Genomic DNA, 16,058 nt, shown 5'->3' with positions numbered 1-16,058 from the left:
TTTTTTTTTTTAATATTTTTAATATTTTGCATTTTCTTTTTCTTTTTTTTTTTAAAGAAAAAATATATATAATTTTAATGCCCAAAACAATTTCATTTTGGCTAGGGGTGGGTGCTATAGTTTTGAGCATTTTCGGAATTTCAAGTTGACTGGGTAGGGGTATAATGGGCATAAAAAGTCAAACCATTTGAGTTTAACGTTGAAAACTAACAGAGGGGTCCAAAGTGAGAGATTTGAAAGTTGAGGGGCGCTTTGTCAAATTGGCTGAAAGTTCAAGGGGTCAAACTGAAATTTCTCCTAATAGTTAATATACTTAAGTGGTACATAGCCTATTAGCTTAAGTTTTTGGGCTAAAGTAGTGTAATATGTATATTAATGTATTCTAGGTAAAAACTCCATAACTACTTTATTTCCCAATAGGTTCAAGCGAGGCGAATTTGGAAGAAGGATGTTCGGACACCTAATAATGTCTTACGGAAGTGAAAGGCGGTTAGGTTTGAAAATCCCTAGCCATGTCCGGATGGCCAACTTATTTGTCCAAATGTCGCCACACAGGATACACTATTACCTATGTAAAGATTGCTTTGCCTCAATCTTTTACCACCTCTCTCAGAAATACGAAATTCAAAGACTCCATAGAGAGTTTTTAGAGACTACTCAAAAAATCTTGTTGTGCTACTACATAAAGTTCTTGAGTGTTGTTCCAAGAACTTGTTTGTGTGAAGATTTTTGGAAGGAGATTCAATCCATCATGATGCAACTGCACAATCAACGTTATAACTAAAGTCTACCGATGGCGATCGGTAAGGAGTTCACTCCCTCAAGAACAACCACTTGGGGAGTTGGAGCAAAGACACGTGAGGAGAGGGTCCTCCAATAAATTGTCTTGCTAAAATATAAGTATAATACATGTTGTATATGAGAATCGTGTCATAGTTCAACCTCACATGGTCTACTTGAGATATTACTCATTCTCGGTAGGGTTGGCATTATCCCGAGACACCTATAATACAATATTAGTGCCCAGGATATTGCACGCTACCGTTCATAACACTAGCAGCTCGACGGAGTCCGACCTCGGGTAGCCCACGCTACTGATGATTTAAGTCATTTTAAATAACGGGTGTTTTATAAAAGTGACTAATGTGGATAAATACATTTCTTTTTATTATTATAAATATTCGGGGCATCAAATAAACAATATTAAAGTTAATTTCATTAATCTTATTTACGAATACACAAATTAGGTTATATAATCTTTTATGTTTTACTAAATATTTATGAAGAAAAAAAGTTTGAAATCGTGAAGTATATATATATATATATATATACTAGTTCTTGACTGCAGAAGCAGAGAACCATGCCAATATTCGAACTTACATAGATATAAGCACATACAAGAACTATATATCAAACAAGAGTAAGTCAATATACATATTAGGACACCATTTCTACCCCAAAAGCTCAAGCTAATAAGCTTGGGTCCACTTAGGTATATTAACCATTCTTATTCTTTACATTTTCTCAATGTGGGACATAAACCTCGCAAGTGCATGTACAACAAATCTCCCTTCACTTGTGAGTCTCCACCACATTGACCAAACTCCCCCACATACAAGAGTGTCACGCGTACTCTAAGAGAAAACCACTTTTTTTACTGGAGTCAAACCAAATGCGTCGAACCAAGACACTCATATCAATAGCAGCAGAAGCTAAACCATGTGCTCTGATACCAATTGTTGGGGAGACAAACATTAAGGGAAGTCAAACAAGAGTAAGTCAATATACATATTAGGATACCATTTCTAGCCCAAAAGCTTAAGCTAATAGGCTTGGGTCCACTTAGGTATATTAACCACTCTTATTCTTTATACTTTCTCAATGTGGGACACAAACCTCACAAATGCATGTACAACCATATATATATATATATATATATATATATATATATATATATTATCAAATAGAAGCAGAGAACCATGCCAATATTTGAACTTACAGACAAAAGCACATACAAGAAGTATAACTGCTATGGAGTGCTGAAATAGTCACATTAATTTCAATGTTGCTTTCTATCCGAATTGGGAGACTATAAGGAGATAAGAGCACACACAGCTTGTGTCAAAGTGAGTAGAAGGAGAATAACACCTGCAATAACAGAAACAATGGCCCATGGTGTGTTGAAATAATTTTGTCTCAAGTTGGCCTTCCACTTGTGCCAGGAGGTTCTGCTGTAAGTGTTGAGGTCTTCACAAAGTCTAGCAAAATAGAACTCAGTGAAGTCCAAAATAACCCCATCAGCAAGTTTGTTAATAAGAAATGACCCTTCACTGCTGTCCCCAAGCCTGTTCTCAAAAATTCCGTACTTGACCAACAAGTCAACATCCTTCTGGGTGTTCACAAGGCGATCCATGATGACAACATAATCATTTATGTAATTCTCCCTATAATAGCATTGCTCAAAGGCCAGCAAATTACGAATTGAGACTTCTGTCTCATCACATATAATAAGTTTTGGAATTTTCAGAATCCCTTTGGCTTTACTGAATTGAAGGTCAAATAAATTTCTGCTTGACCCAACTTCAAACCCGACTCCGGCAAGGTGTAGCTCCATCATGCTGGGGGTGGTTAGTGTTTGAAGTTTGCCTTTTTGCTTCTGCTGCTGCTGCAAATCTGGTAGATGTAAGTGTCTTAGGAAGTCCACAAAGTGTTCAACTTTTTTAGAAGAACTGATGATTGTCGTCAATTTGTCCTCTGTTTCCTCCAAATGCATTAGATCTTTGAAGAAGTTGTGTGAAAGCTCATAAATGGAGAGCCCATGGGATGAGACTTTTACATTGCCATGTTCAAAAAGATCCTCAAGAATGAAGAATGGAAGCTGATTTTCAAGCAATAGCATGTCAGGCCATACATCCTGCAACATCCAGGGCCTATTAAATATGCAGTCATTTTCATCCTGCGGGTCATTAGGGAATTTGAGCCTCAGTAAGACACCAAAGATGAAGGCAGCATCCATTAGAATGATTTTGACAAATTCATCACTGCTAAATTGATTTCTTTCTGCATAACAACCACGCAGTCTTGCTTCCTCCTTCTTTACAACTCTGATAAAGGACCCCAAGCTTTGATTGCTCCGTCGAATAAAATCTCTCAGGTACCTCTTTTTCTGCTCTTCCATGGCTTTTAAGCCTTTCCTACCATGATGAAGGGGTCCAATGGAGACTACCTTTGGTGTATAGGCTCTTTCCTTGACATGACGTAGTCGCTCAGGAACTCTATAGATACTACATGCAGAGGATAAGAAAGACAAGCTTTCCAACTCCCCTGCTATTGAATCTTCCAATGGAACTTGTTGAGGGTTTTCTATGTCGGATGAGGCATGATTATTGCTAGCCATTTGGTTTCTTTCTGTGTCAACAAATTCCATTGTTGAGAATCAGTACTGAAGACACAATCTATATATACCTTTTTATAAATGACAATATAAAAACAAAATTTAGAATGATAAGTATCTCTGATAAAGCACTAGCTTTAAATAGATTTGATCATCGTCTTGCATGAGTGTCTCTGCTAAGGACTTTGGGGGTGCATGGTACGTACTTGAGTTTTATTCAAATTCATGTGCAAAAATGGAAAGAAGATGTAAATATAGGAGGATATGGGTTGTTTGTAGTTCTTTTACTTCTTTTTTTTTTTTTTGGGGGGGGGAAAGTTCAAGTTTGTTAATGAAAGGTGAATCTCTTATAATTCGGGTGTTCCAAATGCACGCAATTTGAACAGTTCCCTAGAAAGGGGATAAACGGCCCATTTGCTCCGAGCAGTCGAGATTGGAGGGCCCACTTGCTCAGAACATATAGGCTCCATAGTCTACCTCACTCAATTCGTACACCCATCACTGATCATCATGCAACTGGGAATTCAACCTTTAAGGGCAAGATCAAAGCCCTGACAATGGAAATTAGAAAAGAGAAAATTGCACAAACATTGCCAAACTCTCACATCAGCCCTTCTTCTCTATTCTTTTCTTTCACTTATTGGCGTTTTTTTATTAATTATTAAAAAGAAAGAGATAGAGAGTGAAAAGAGGCTATTTGTATGCATGTTCTTTTTTTTCTACTTCTGCAGATCATTCTCTACTACATCAATTAAATTTGCAGTATACCCATTTAAATCTCAATGCTTCAATTTAAAGAATTATTTCCACTCTTAGCTGTCTTGAAATTTTACTTATCAAAAAAAAAAAGAATTATTTCCACTCTTAGCACAAACCAAAATTCCAATAGAAGAAAAGATAAAAATTGCCAAAACAAGGTCAACTTTTGGGTCAACTCTCAACATGTTGTGCCATAACCAGAAATGGCCAGTGCAGTAAAACACAAGTAACTTTGACCTTTAAGAGAAATGGTGTTGTATATGAATATGATAAAACTTACAAATCTAAGTGATATCAGAGGATAAAAAAAATATAAACTCAAGAAAGAAAGAAAGAAAATGATTGCACCTGCAGCCTGATGTAGAGAGAAGTATAGAAGTTCGTTTTGCCTCTGTAGATCACCAGGAAACGCTGCAGCAGAGAGCTTTGCTCTTTCTTGGATAAAATACAGTTTGCTGCTCCACCAAAAGATCAGAGCCGCCTGTCTCCCTCTCCCCAGTTGTTAGATACAAGTTCCTCTAAAGTCAAGTCAACTCAAGTTTTTCTTTCAGTTCTTTTTCCTTGTACATTCCTAAATTAAGGTTGTTACTGCTTTTTATTTTTTTGTTTGAAAAGTATTCTAACATGACTATTGTTTGTGAGTGTTTTTTTGTTTCAGATTGTTTGTTAATATTTTTGTTTTGAAAAGAAAATATATATATATCCAATTAATGCAGGGCCCACGAGCCAATAATTGCAGCCAGGCAGGTTGTCACCCTTCCTTGGATAGAAACATTTGTGTCATTACGTACCTTCAAGTGTAGCTAGGTGTTAGTTCTTCATGTTCTTCGTCTTCTTTCTTCTTTTTCTTTCCATGATTTTCCCAGTAAAAAAAGTTTGTACAAGTGAGAGGACTGAGGAGTCCAATAAGATGGAAAATGTATAATTTACAACAAAACGCGGAATATTTATTTTGAAATGTAAGGTGAATGACGGATACAACGTTCAAACTCAAGACTTTTGCTTTGATACCATGTTAAATCACCATTTTATCCCAAAAAGCTTAATTAATATTCTAACCGGAAATGGTAATTTCATATTTCAAGTTTGTCTTTTGTTTCATCATATTGTTTAAGGGCTTAAGGGGACCAAAGAAAGCATTAGATAGAATCACCATTTGCCTTGCATTTCACTTTCTGTATCAACGTGCTCTTAGAGTACTTGGATCTATAGTTGAAACAACTGAATTTTGTAAAAAAATGCAATAAAATTTTTCAGAATTTATTTTGGCAGGAAAGTTGGAACACATTAACATGAGAGAAGTATTACATTTCAGCTCATTTCAGGTCCGATTTGGGCACTTCTTATAACTTTTTTTCACACATTATACTTTACAAATGAGAAGGCATAGATCAGGTTATAGACAATAGCAGTTAATAACTAGAAATCCTGACGCTTCAACTTTTGCTCTCACCTTGGCTAACTAAAAACTAAACTGCAGAAGTTTTTTGTGTGGAACAATGAACAGTGCTGCACAAGCCACATTCTTTATAATTCCATCAGCTCTATTATTGTAGAGCAATGTTGCCAAACATTCATATTTGAAAAACCTATATTCAACTCCAAACGACACCTATTCAAATGTCTAAGTGATTCACAAATATTAAGCAGAATAAGATCTGACCTAACAATTAATAATCAACCAAATACATATATGTAATGAAAATCAAGAACACAGATATTTGGTTACGAAGAGGAAACCATTTAGAGAACTCTCTAAATGTAAAACCTCTCCGGGGCAGCCAAACCCAGAAAATCAATCCACTATAAGAAGAATAAGGAATACAAGAAGAATTACAAAACTTTTGCAATTTACTCTTCCTTGTACACGACAAGCGACCCACTTGACATCTACCGCAGTAACCCTTTTCAGAAAATCTGGCACAATTCTTCTATAAGATTTCCTTTCACCGGAACTCCGATTGGCTTCACGTATTTAATCTTTACTCACATAAACTAGAACAATATCTCTCTCTAAGCTCTCTATTTTTGCTCTAAAAAATACGTACGTCTATTCGACAAAACAATTTGTTTAAATAGAAAATAAAACAGCAATTCAGCAGCCATGTCAGGACAGGGATAAGTGGGTGTCCGGACATGGCTAGGGTTACATATGCGTAACCACGTGGTGTCCGGACAGCCAAGTCATGTGTCCGAACAGGCCATGCAAAATGGGCTTGCTGGAAATTATGTCCGGACCCAGCTTCTGGTGGTCTGGACATGCCCCTCAAAAACAGCTTGCTGGATATAGTGTCCGGACCCGGCTTCTGACGGTCCGGACAGGCCCTTCAAAGTGTGTTCTCTGGATATTGGGTCCAGACCCGGCTTCTGGAGGTCCGGACAGGGCCTTCTGTGGGGAGAAAATAGCATTTTGGAAATGTTGTCCAGTCTTGATCAACAGCTCCGATCAAAGGGCATTTGTGGTCTGATTGAGCTGAAATTTTGCAGGGATGTTCATGACACATGAATCTACATTATGAACGGAGGAGATTGGATTTTGAGAATTATAAATCAGTGTTTGAGGCTGTGAACAGTAGGCTCCTCATTTTGGAACTGAATTAAGCCAACACAAGAACTAACAAACTCCCCCATTTGGCAATTCGGTGACAAAACCAAAATGCCAAGCCAATCCCATCATCTCTCTATATTTACTCCCCCTTTTTGTCACAGAATGACAAAAGGTCTCCATGGTTCCTGAAACACTCACAAAATTCATCAAAGCATATGTGGAACAGGAATAAACAATGACCAATAATATAACAGATTTGAATAGAATATAATCATGAATAGCTCATCAAATCTGTTAGAACACCAAACAAATATCATTTATAGATGCAACAAGTATATCAAAATCAAAATCATCTATGGTGTTCTATCTATGGTGCTATGAATGCATAATGAGTGAAATGCAAGATCATGAAAAAAAAATTTCTCCCCCTCAAACTGAAACCACAAACAAAAAAAAAGTGAAAAAAAATTTGACCATAAATAAAAACTTGTATCGATGTCCAACACTGCATGCTCGTCCTTAGGAATATCTTAACAATCCGGAGTGATCAACATACTACACACACACCATAAATGTACCATATACATGAAGCATTATTTTTCTGTGAATTCAGCCAAGGAAGCAATAACTCAGAAAACTCATGCGAAGGTGTAGTGTGTGAAAACTCCCATTACATAAGATTTCATCAGTGGAAGGAAAATCTAGACAGACATTTAGTAAATGAAAGACAACCAGTCTTATTCAAGCCACAATCAAACCTTATAATGTTAGGACCTAGAGTCCCTCATCCGATACACTCCCCCTGAGACTAATCATTCGCTTTTCATCATGTCCTTTAGTAACCATCTATTTCCGTAATGATTTGATCACTGATTCTTTCTATATGGACATATAGAAGCAAGTATAAGTCATTTGAGCATATTTTATGCCCCCCCTCTTTCTTTCTTTTTTTTTTCTTTTTTTTTTTTAATTGAAGAAAATGTCGGAATTTTTAGGAGCTAGGTTCAACTAACGAGTTGGTCAAGTGGATAGAAAGGACATTACCTATCTTCCAAAAAAAAATGTTTGACCTGAATTCCCAAACACATATCAAAAATACAAACTTAATGGGGGCAAAGAGTGCACAACTTCGAACATGCGAAAAACTGACTCTTACTCCCTCAATAGTATTAAGAAGAACAAGGCAGATCATAAAACATATGAATCATTAGATGTAAATTGCAGAATTATTGACCCCACTCATATGTACAATATGCATTTTAGAACAATACATGAGAAACTGACCACCGAACAAGAAAGAGAGAAAAGAAAAAAATATCACAAAAATAACACACACAAAAAAATGCCTCAGAATACCAAAGAGAAATGAAATATGCATAAATTTCAGACATGTCATGTGCCCACTTAATCTAGGTGAGTCCATTACCACTCCCCCTCAATGGGTGAATGGTATTAATCTTCTTGAGCCAAACTTTCTTCATATCAGGGACAACTGTGTGACTCTTATCCAAGACATTTAACCGTGTTACTACGTCTCTCATCATGTTGAATAATTTCTCATAACTATTTCTAGAATGGAAATATTCTCTTTTAGGCTCATGACTGTTAAGCTGAAAACACTTAGGACGAATATGTCCAATCTTACCACAGTTATGACACGTAGGAATAAACCTTTGAGAAGGTTGGTTCCTTAACATATGCACACTTCTCGACTTAGAACTAGACATATAGGAATCAGTTAGAGTTCCCTTACCTTTTCCATCTTTGGAAATTTGAGGAGAAATTACCTTCTTTTCAGCCAAGCTATCTTCTTTGTTCACTAGTTTCACAAAAATCATCTTTGAAGAAGAAGCAACATTAGTAGATAAAATAGCAGATTTATCAAAACCCAATCCAGTTCTATCAAATGAATGTTTCTGATTATGTAGCATTTGATTTAGCTTTTCACTAGAGAATTTTGTTAAATGATTCTTTGATTCATTCAGTTCATTCTCTAAGGATTTCACTTTGGCAATTAGCATTTGATTTTCAGACATCAAAGTATTATGAGTAGCAAGAGAATCAGTTAAGGTGACAGAAAGTTGATCATTTTCAAGATTAACCTCTTTGAGTTTCTTCAATTGCTGCTTATTCAGCTTTTTCAGTTTAGTGCATTCCACAAAGAGATTATTATAAGCATTTTGCAGATCATTTTCTTCTTCTGAATCATTATCTGACACACCTTGTTTATCTTAAGAATTACACTCACTATTCTCAATCTCACTCTCATAACTAACTCCAAATGCTAAGTAATTAACTCCCTGTTCAGCATCATCCTTGTCTGACTCATCACTTTGAGTCACATTAAATGCCTTGCCATTTGACTTTCTCAAGTTAGCACAGTCAACACGAATGTGCCCATATCCTCCACATTCATGACACTTGATACCTCTAGGTGACTTTCCTTTCTCAACATTCTCAATTCTAGATTTCTCAGAAAATTGTGAATTGCTATTTCTAAAATTTCCTTTCTTGGATCTAAAGAATTTCCTAAACTTCTTGGCAAACATAGCAATTTCTTCCTCATTTCCAGAATCCTCATCAGATAAACCACAAGAGTCAACCTTAACATTTTTTGCCTTAAGAGCAATATTCTTGGTGTTCATGTGTTTAGGAAGAATTAGCTCAAAAGTCTAAAGGGAACCTGCAAGTTCTTCTACTCTCATTGTGTCTAGGTCTTTGCTCTGTTGTATGGCAGCAATTTGAGGTATAAACCTCTCAGGTAAAGACCTTAAGATTTTCTTCACAACTTTAGCATCATCCATTTTCTTTCCTAAATTGATAGTAGAGTTTCTAATGACACTAAGTTTTGAGTAGAATTCATCAAATGTTTCATCTTCTTGCATTCTAATCTCCTCAAACTGAGAAACCAACATTTCAATTTTTGAAGTTCTAACAACCTTAGTTCCTTCATGTGTGATTTCTAAAGTTTCTCAAGCTTCCTTAGCTATCTCACATCTAGAAATTCTTGAAAATTCCTCATTTGAAACAGATATGTAAATAGCATTTATAGCTTTGTCATTAGCAGTAGCACTATTCTTTTCCTCCGTTGTCCATTCAACTCTTGCTTTGTCTGGACGAGTCCATCCAGATTCAACAATATGTCAAACGCTAATGGATTTAAAGTATGCGCTCATACGTATTTTCCAAAGCGTATAATTAGTTCCGTCAAAGACGGGAAGGGAATTAGGAGCAAGAGTATGAGACATTTGATATGGAGTCTTCGATCACACTTAGGAAATAATTCCTTCACAGAGTGAACCCGCTTTGATACCAATTGAAAAACCTATATTCGACTCCAAACGACACCTATTCAAATGTCTAGGTGATTCACAAATATTAAGTAGAATGAGATCTGACCTAGCAGTTAATAATCAACCAAATACAGATACGTAATGAAAATCAAGAACACAGATATTTGGTTACGAAAAGGAAACCTCTTCGAGGCAGCCAAACCCAGGAAATCAATCCACTATAAGAAGAATAAGGAATACAAGAAGAATTACAAAACCTTTGCAATTTACTCTTCCTTGTACACGACAAGCGACCCACTTGACTTCTACCGCAGTAACCCTTTTCAGAACATCTGACACAATTCTTCTATAAGATTTCCTTTTACCGGAACTCCGATTGGCTTCACGTATTTAATCTTTACTCACATAAACTAGAACAATATCTCTCTCTAAGCTCCCTGTTTTTGCTCTAAAAAATACGTACGTCTATTCAGCAAAACAATTTGTTTAAATAGAAAATAAAACAGCAATTCAGCAGCCATGTCAGGACAGGGATAAGTGGGTGTCCGGACACGGCTAGGGTTACCTATGCGTAACTACGTGGTGTCCGGACAGCCAAGTCATGTGTCCGAACAGGCCATGCAAAATGGGCTTGCTGGAAATTGGGTCCGGACCCAACTTTTGGCGGTCTGAACATGCCCCTCAAAAACAGCTTGTTGGATATAGTGTTTGGACCCGGCTTTTGACGGTCCGAACAGGCCCTTCAAAGTGTGTTCTCTGGATATTGGGTCCGGACCCGGCTTCTGGAGGTCCGAACAGGGCCTTCTGTGGGGAGAAAACATCATTTTGGAAATGTTGTCCAATCTTGATCAACAGTTCCGATCGATGGGCATTTGTGGTCCGATTGAGCTGAAATTTTGCAGGAACGTTCATGACACATGAATCTACATTATGAACAGAGGAGATTGGATTCTGAGAATTCTATATTAGTGTTTGAGCCTGTGAACAGTAGCCTCCGCATTTTGGAACTGAATTAAGCCAACGCAAGAACTAACAAACTCCCCCTTTGGCAAATTGTTTTAAATTGAGACCCCCTGTGCGTCATAAATCTAGTCCTAAGATTGTTCAAGAGTGGGTTAGGAAGGGTTATAACATTCACCCATTGAGGGGGAGTGGTAGTGATCTCACCTAGAATTAAGTGAGTCATTAACAGACCTAGGATTGAGTGTTTTGCCTATTTTTGAATATCCTAGAGCATGTTATTTTCTTTGCTTTGCATTTTTTTTTTTTTTTTTTTTTTTGCTTTCTAGTTTATGCATTGCAATTTTTTTTTTTTGTTACACTTTTTGTATGAAGAGTGTATACATGTTAGTTTTGAGATTCTTGTTATGAGGCATATTCATAAAGGACTTTTCAAGAAATTCATATATCATAATCTTTGAAAGGCTTATAGATGAGATGTTGTGTGCAGACCACCAAGATTTTTGTCTACTTACTAATCAAATGTTCATGAATGTGTAATATCTTGTGAAGACCTAGAAGTAATTATTAAACCAAATCATTATTTTGTAGTGGGACCTATAAGATGTGATGAAAGTTTAATGCTAAAGGACATTCATGTATTGCCTGTTGTAATCTCAATTCAAGCATGTTGTTTTTTTTTTTTTTGCATTTTTTTTTTTTTGTTTTGCATTTATTTTCGTTCGTGTGCATTTCTTTTGTGAAAATTTTCGAAAGACAAAAATATGTTACTTTGATTGTTTTCTTTTCTTTCTTTTGTCTTATGCACCTAGATAGTCCATTAATTTCTCATGTTTCTTTCATGGATTTAATTCATTGTGTCTTTAAATGTTCTTAATACGCATGAGATGAAAATTTGCTCAATGGACTTGTTCTTGTGGTTACCTAAAGCCTAAGCTTATGTGGTACATTTTGCCTTTGCTTACTCTCTTGTACACATTTAAGCTTAATTGAGGTTTTGTTTCACTTTATTTGTGAGGTCTGTTAGGTAACCATATGAGGTTTTTGATTAGTCATATTTTTCAAATTGACCATATGCTAGTTGAACCTAAGGCTTAAAAATTCCTGCTTTCTCTTTTGTGATAAGCACCAAAAGTTTAAGGACACTTTCTCAAAGAGAAAAATAAACAAAATAATGAAACAAATAAAATGAAAAGATCATATTCCAAAATGAATTTATTTCAATGTGTCAAACATGTGCAAAATGTAAATGTATAGGATAGAGTGGCTAGGCCCTAATATAATAAGGTTTGACTTTTGATTTGATATACTTGTCAAAACCTCATGGTGGTGAAACTTTCTCCTTATTTTGTAAGTTGAAAATTTTTCTCTTTGGATGGCTTACATACACACCACACAAGCATGGGTTGAATGGAACACCTTTCTTTACTTGGGTTAAGCAATATGAGTTTCTTGCCATTTCTAGTCTCATGTATATTTTGCATATTTGGAGCATGTTTGGAATATTAATTGTGCAATACATGAGTCATTGATGTGTATATCATGTGTGTTCATTTGACTTTTGAGGGGGAGAAACATGTTTTGCTTTTCCAATTTCTTGTTGATAATTGAGTCATACATAGAGGGGGAGTTTTGCTAATGTTTCTTTATGATCTTGCATTCTACGTCATTTTTTTATTATGAGTTTTATTTATGTATTCTTGTTCCACGTATGCCTTGATGTATTTTGTGAAGTGTTTCAGGAAACATGAAGACCTTTTGTCATTCTGTGACAAAAATGGGGAGTAAATATGGGGAGATGATAGGATTGGCTTGGCATTTTAGTTTTGTCACTGAATTGCCAAAGGGGGAGTTTGTTAGTTCTTGTGTTGGCTTAATTCAGTTCTAAAATGCAGAGGTTACTGTTCACGGGCTCAAACACTGATATAGAATGCTCATAATCCAATCTCCACTGTTCATACTGTAGATTCATGTGTTATGAACGTCCTTGCAAAATTTCAGCTCAATCGAACCACAAACGCACATCGATCGGAACTATTGATCAAGGCTGGACAGCATTTCCAAAATGTTGTTTCACCCATTGCATGCCCTGTCCGGACAGGCCTTCCCCGGGTCCGGACCGCATTTCTAGAAACTCTGTTTCTGCTCCTCAAAGCCTTGTCCGGACAGCCCATTAAATTGTCCGGACACCCCATACCTATTATGCACAAAAACATGTTTTTAGTGGGCCCAAGTATAGGGTTTGATGTACTGATATATATACATCATTATAGAAGAGAGATGCACGAATATTCGCCCCCAGAGAGTTCGTCGGAGGTTGTGCTATGAGAGATCATATGTGGTGAGTTTTAGTTATTCCTTTTGATAAATCTATAGTTGAGAAATCTATCGGAAGGGTCCGATAAAGGAGAATCACGTTGAAGAAGATTGTGAACAAGGAGACGAGTTGTAGGCTTGTCGATCTTACAGAGCCAAGGTCTTGCAAAGGGTTGTAAGTGTTCCTAGTATCTGTAATCTCTGGATAATCTTTTGATAGTGATTTTCTAGGTTTGACTGCCCCGGAGAGGTTTTACTTTTAGATCAGTTTCTAAAAGGTTTCCTCTTCGTAACCAAAATATCTGTGTCTGCCTCTTTATTGCTTTATATATTTTGGGTAATTGAATTGTTTATTGCTTCATAGTATTAATTCCGCATAAATTGTGACAAACAAGTTTTTGGAGTCGGCATAGTGTTTTTCACCAATAAAACCACTCAAAACTCTCTTCAATTTTAATGGAAAATCAACGACAACTCATTCCTCAAAATATTTCAAGAACAACCCCTCAAACATTAGAAATTATACGCAAAATCATATACCCAATCGAAACCAAAGGAAATATGATTTATACTTACTGAAATGGAAATCGGAGTTCAGAGACCACCGGTAGAAGCTCACCGGAGCCAAATCGGAACGGTCTCTTTCTTGATCTCTCAGTCTCTCTCTCTCTCTCTCACTTTCACTTTCTCTGTTCCTCTTACAGAAACTCTCTCTCTCCTTCAGATTCTGCTCCTCTCTCTATCTCACGCTCTCTTTTATTCTTTCTTCCATTATCACTCTCATGTTCGCTGTTCTCTGTCTCCCTCGTCTCAGTCTCACTCTCCGTCATTTCTCTCTCCATCTCACTATCTCCGCCCTCTGTCTCTGACTCTGAGCATTTCTCTGTCTCTCTCGCTTTCTCTCCTGTTCTCTCCCTCCCTCACTCTCAAGTTTTCTCTCTGTTTTCTAACTCTAGTTTTGCTGCAGAGGATGGGTGAGAGGATAAGAATATAGGAAAATGGTAAAGGACCAAGTATTTTGTCCAACTTTGGGCGCCTTATTTTTTAATTTAAAAAATAAATAAATAATTCAAGCAATAATTTTTAGGGTTAAATACCAAATACCCCCTGGGGTTTGGTAACTTTATTTTTACCCCTTGGGGTTTCATTTTTATCACAGGACCCCCTGGGTTTTGATAAAAGACCAAGTTAGTTCATCCGTTAGTTGATCGTTAGGACTGACATGTAGACCAATCAGATGTTGACACGTGACACCTATTTTATTTTTTTTATTTTTTTTAAATTTAAAAAAAAAATGTATTTTAAAAAAAAAAAAATTGGGGTGGTTTCCTCGCCATTTAGGGTGGCTCGACACCTCCTTTTGGCCATGGGGGGGTGGCCTCACACCCCTGAGTGGTTGAGAGGGCTGCCACTCTTATATATCGTGACATGGGGTGCAGTGGCCGAAACTACCCCGCATCTACGAGCCACCCCAAGGCTCCATGCGGGTGGGTCGAGCCACCTCTGGGTATTGGGGGGGTGGTTTTGGCAATTTCTAGGATCTTGTAAGAGAGGTGGCCTGTTAATCATCCTGCCATATGGGGTGGCCAGCCACCCCTATATGGCCACCCCCATATCCAAATGATGGGCCACTCTTATACATAGGGGTACGAGCCAACCAAATGGCCAAGACAATTTTTTTTTTTTTTTTTCTTTTTTTTAAAAAAAAAAAAAAAAATTTAATTTAAAAAAATTTAATATGTGCCACGTGTCAACATCTGATTGGTCCATGTGTCAGTCCTAACAGTCAACTATCGGAGGGACTAACTTGGTCCTTTATCAAAACCCTAGGGGGGTAAAAATAAAGTTACCAAACCCTAGGGGGGTATTTGGTATTTAACCCTAATTTTTATTTTGTTATCTTTTTTAAATAAAAACTATATTTTACTTCAGAAACTTTTTTCTTATTTTTTAATTTAAAAAATAACAAAATTAAAAATTAAAAAAGTTAACTTGGTCATTATTGTGAATAAAAGTACAATTTTTATTTTTTTTAAAAATACCAAATAAAAAAAAATCAAAATAAAAATTATTGCTTCAAAAATTTGTTTAATTTTTAATTTTATTATTTTTTAAATTAAAAAATAAGAAAAAAAATTGGCCCAAATTGGAACCTATGATTCATCATGAATATAAGGAGGAAGAAGGAGATAGAAGAAAAAAGAAGAAAAGGAAAGAATGAGGAAAGAAGCTAGTGGGTACAAGCGGCGTGAGAGAAGGAGAGGAAGAAAGAAACAGAAAGAGAAAATACTTAAATAATGGGAAGTGGTTCGTTTAGGGCTGGCAAAATGAGTAATCAGGTAGACACGATTACGACCCGTTAAGACTCGCGACCCGATTACCCTAGACACGAACACAACTCATTTAGCTAAACGGGTTAGCGGGTCAAACACGATTATAACACGAAAAATATCCGGGTAACCCGATACGACCCGCTTAACCCGTTTAAAATTACCGGGTCATATCAGGTAGACACGATCCAACATGACCCAACACGACCCGTGTTCTAAACAGGTCACACGACATGACCCGTTTAAAAAACCCTTGATGAAAAATGGAAAAAATAATGTAATATTAATAATATACCAATGCCATTGGCAGAGATGAGAGAGTAAGAGAGAGAGAGAGAGAGAGAGAGAGAGCTGAGAGGGAGAGAGAGTGGTGCTGGGGGGGGCTGCTGCCTAGTGGTGCCTGCGAAGCTGCGATAGAGGGAGAGAGAGAGCCGAGAGGGAGACTGGAAGAGAGAGGC

The 16,058-nt window shown here is 36.7% G+C and overlaps 1 protein-coding gene across 1 annotated transcript; it reads right to left on the bottom strand.

Annotated features, from left to right (window-relative positions):
* Positions 1 to 1,983: 1,983 nt before the first annotated feature.
* LOC132190374 (UPF0481 protein At3g47200-like) lies at positions 1,984 to 4,626 on the bottom strand. The gene is made up of 2 exons (XM_059605347.1): positions 4,502 to 4,626; positions 1,984 to 3,408 (listed from the first exon to the last, which is right to left on the bottom strand). The coding sequence occupies exon 2, from the start codon at positions 3,395 to 3,397 to the stop codon at positions 2,090 to 2,092; it is 1,308 nt and encodes a 435-aa protein (XP_059461330.1). The 5' UTR covers positions 3,398 to 3,408; positions 4,502 to 4,626; the 3' UTR covers positions 1,984 to 2,089.
* Positions 4,627 to 16,058: the final 11,432 nt, after the last annotated feature.

The sequence above is a fragment of the Corylus avellana genome, chromosome ca8, assembly GCF_901000735.1.
Source record: "Corylus avellana chromosome ca8, CavTom2PMs-1.0".
NCBI lineage: Eukaryota > Viridiplantae > Streptophyta > Magnoliopsida > Fagales > Betulaceae > Corylus > Corylus avellana.
This window is presented reverse-complemented; position numbering and strand designations above follow the sequence as displayed.

What these genes read in the sequence shown, in the direction of transcription:
- LOC132190374 (XM_059605347.1), bottom strand. Translation starts at nt 3,397, where the DNA reads ATGGCTAGCAATAATCATGCCTCATCCGACATAGAAAACCCTCAACAA.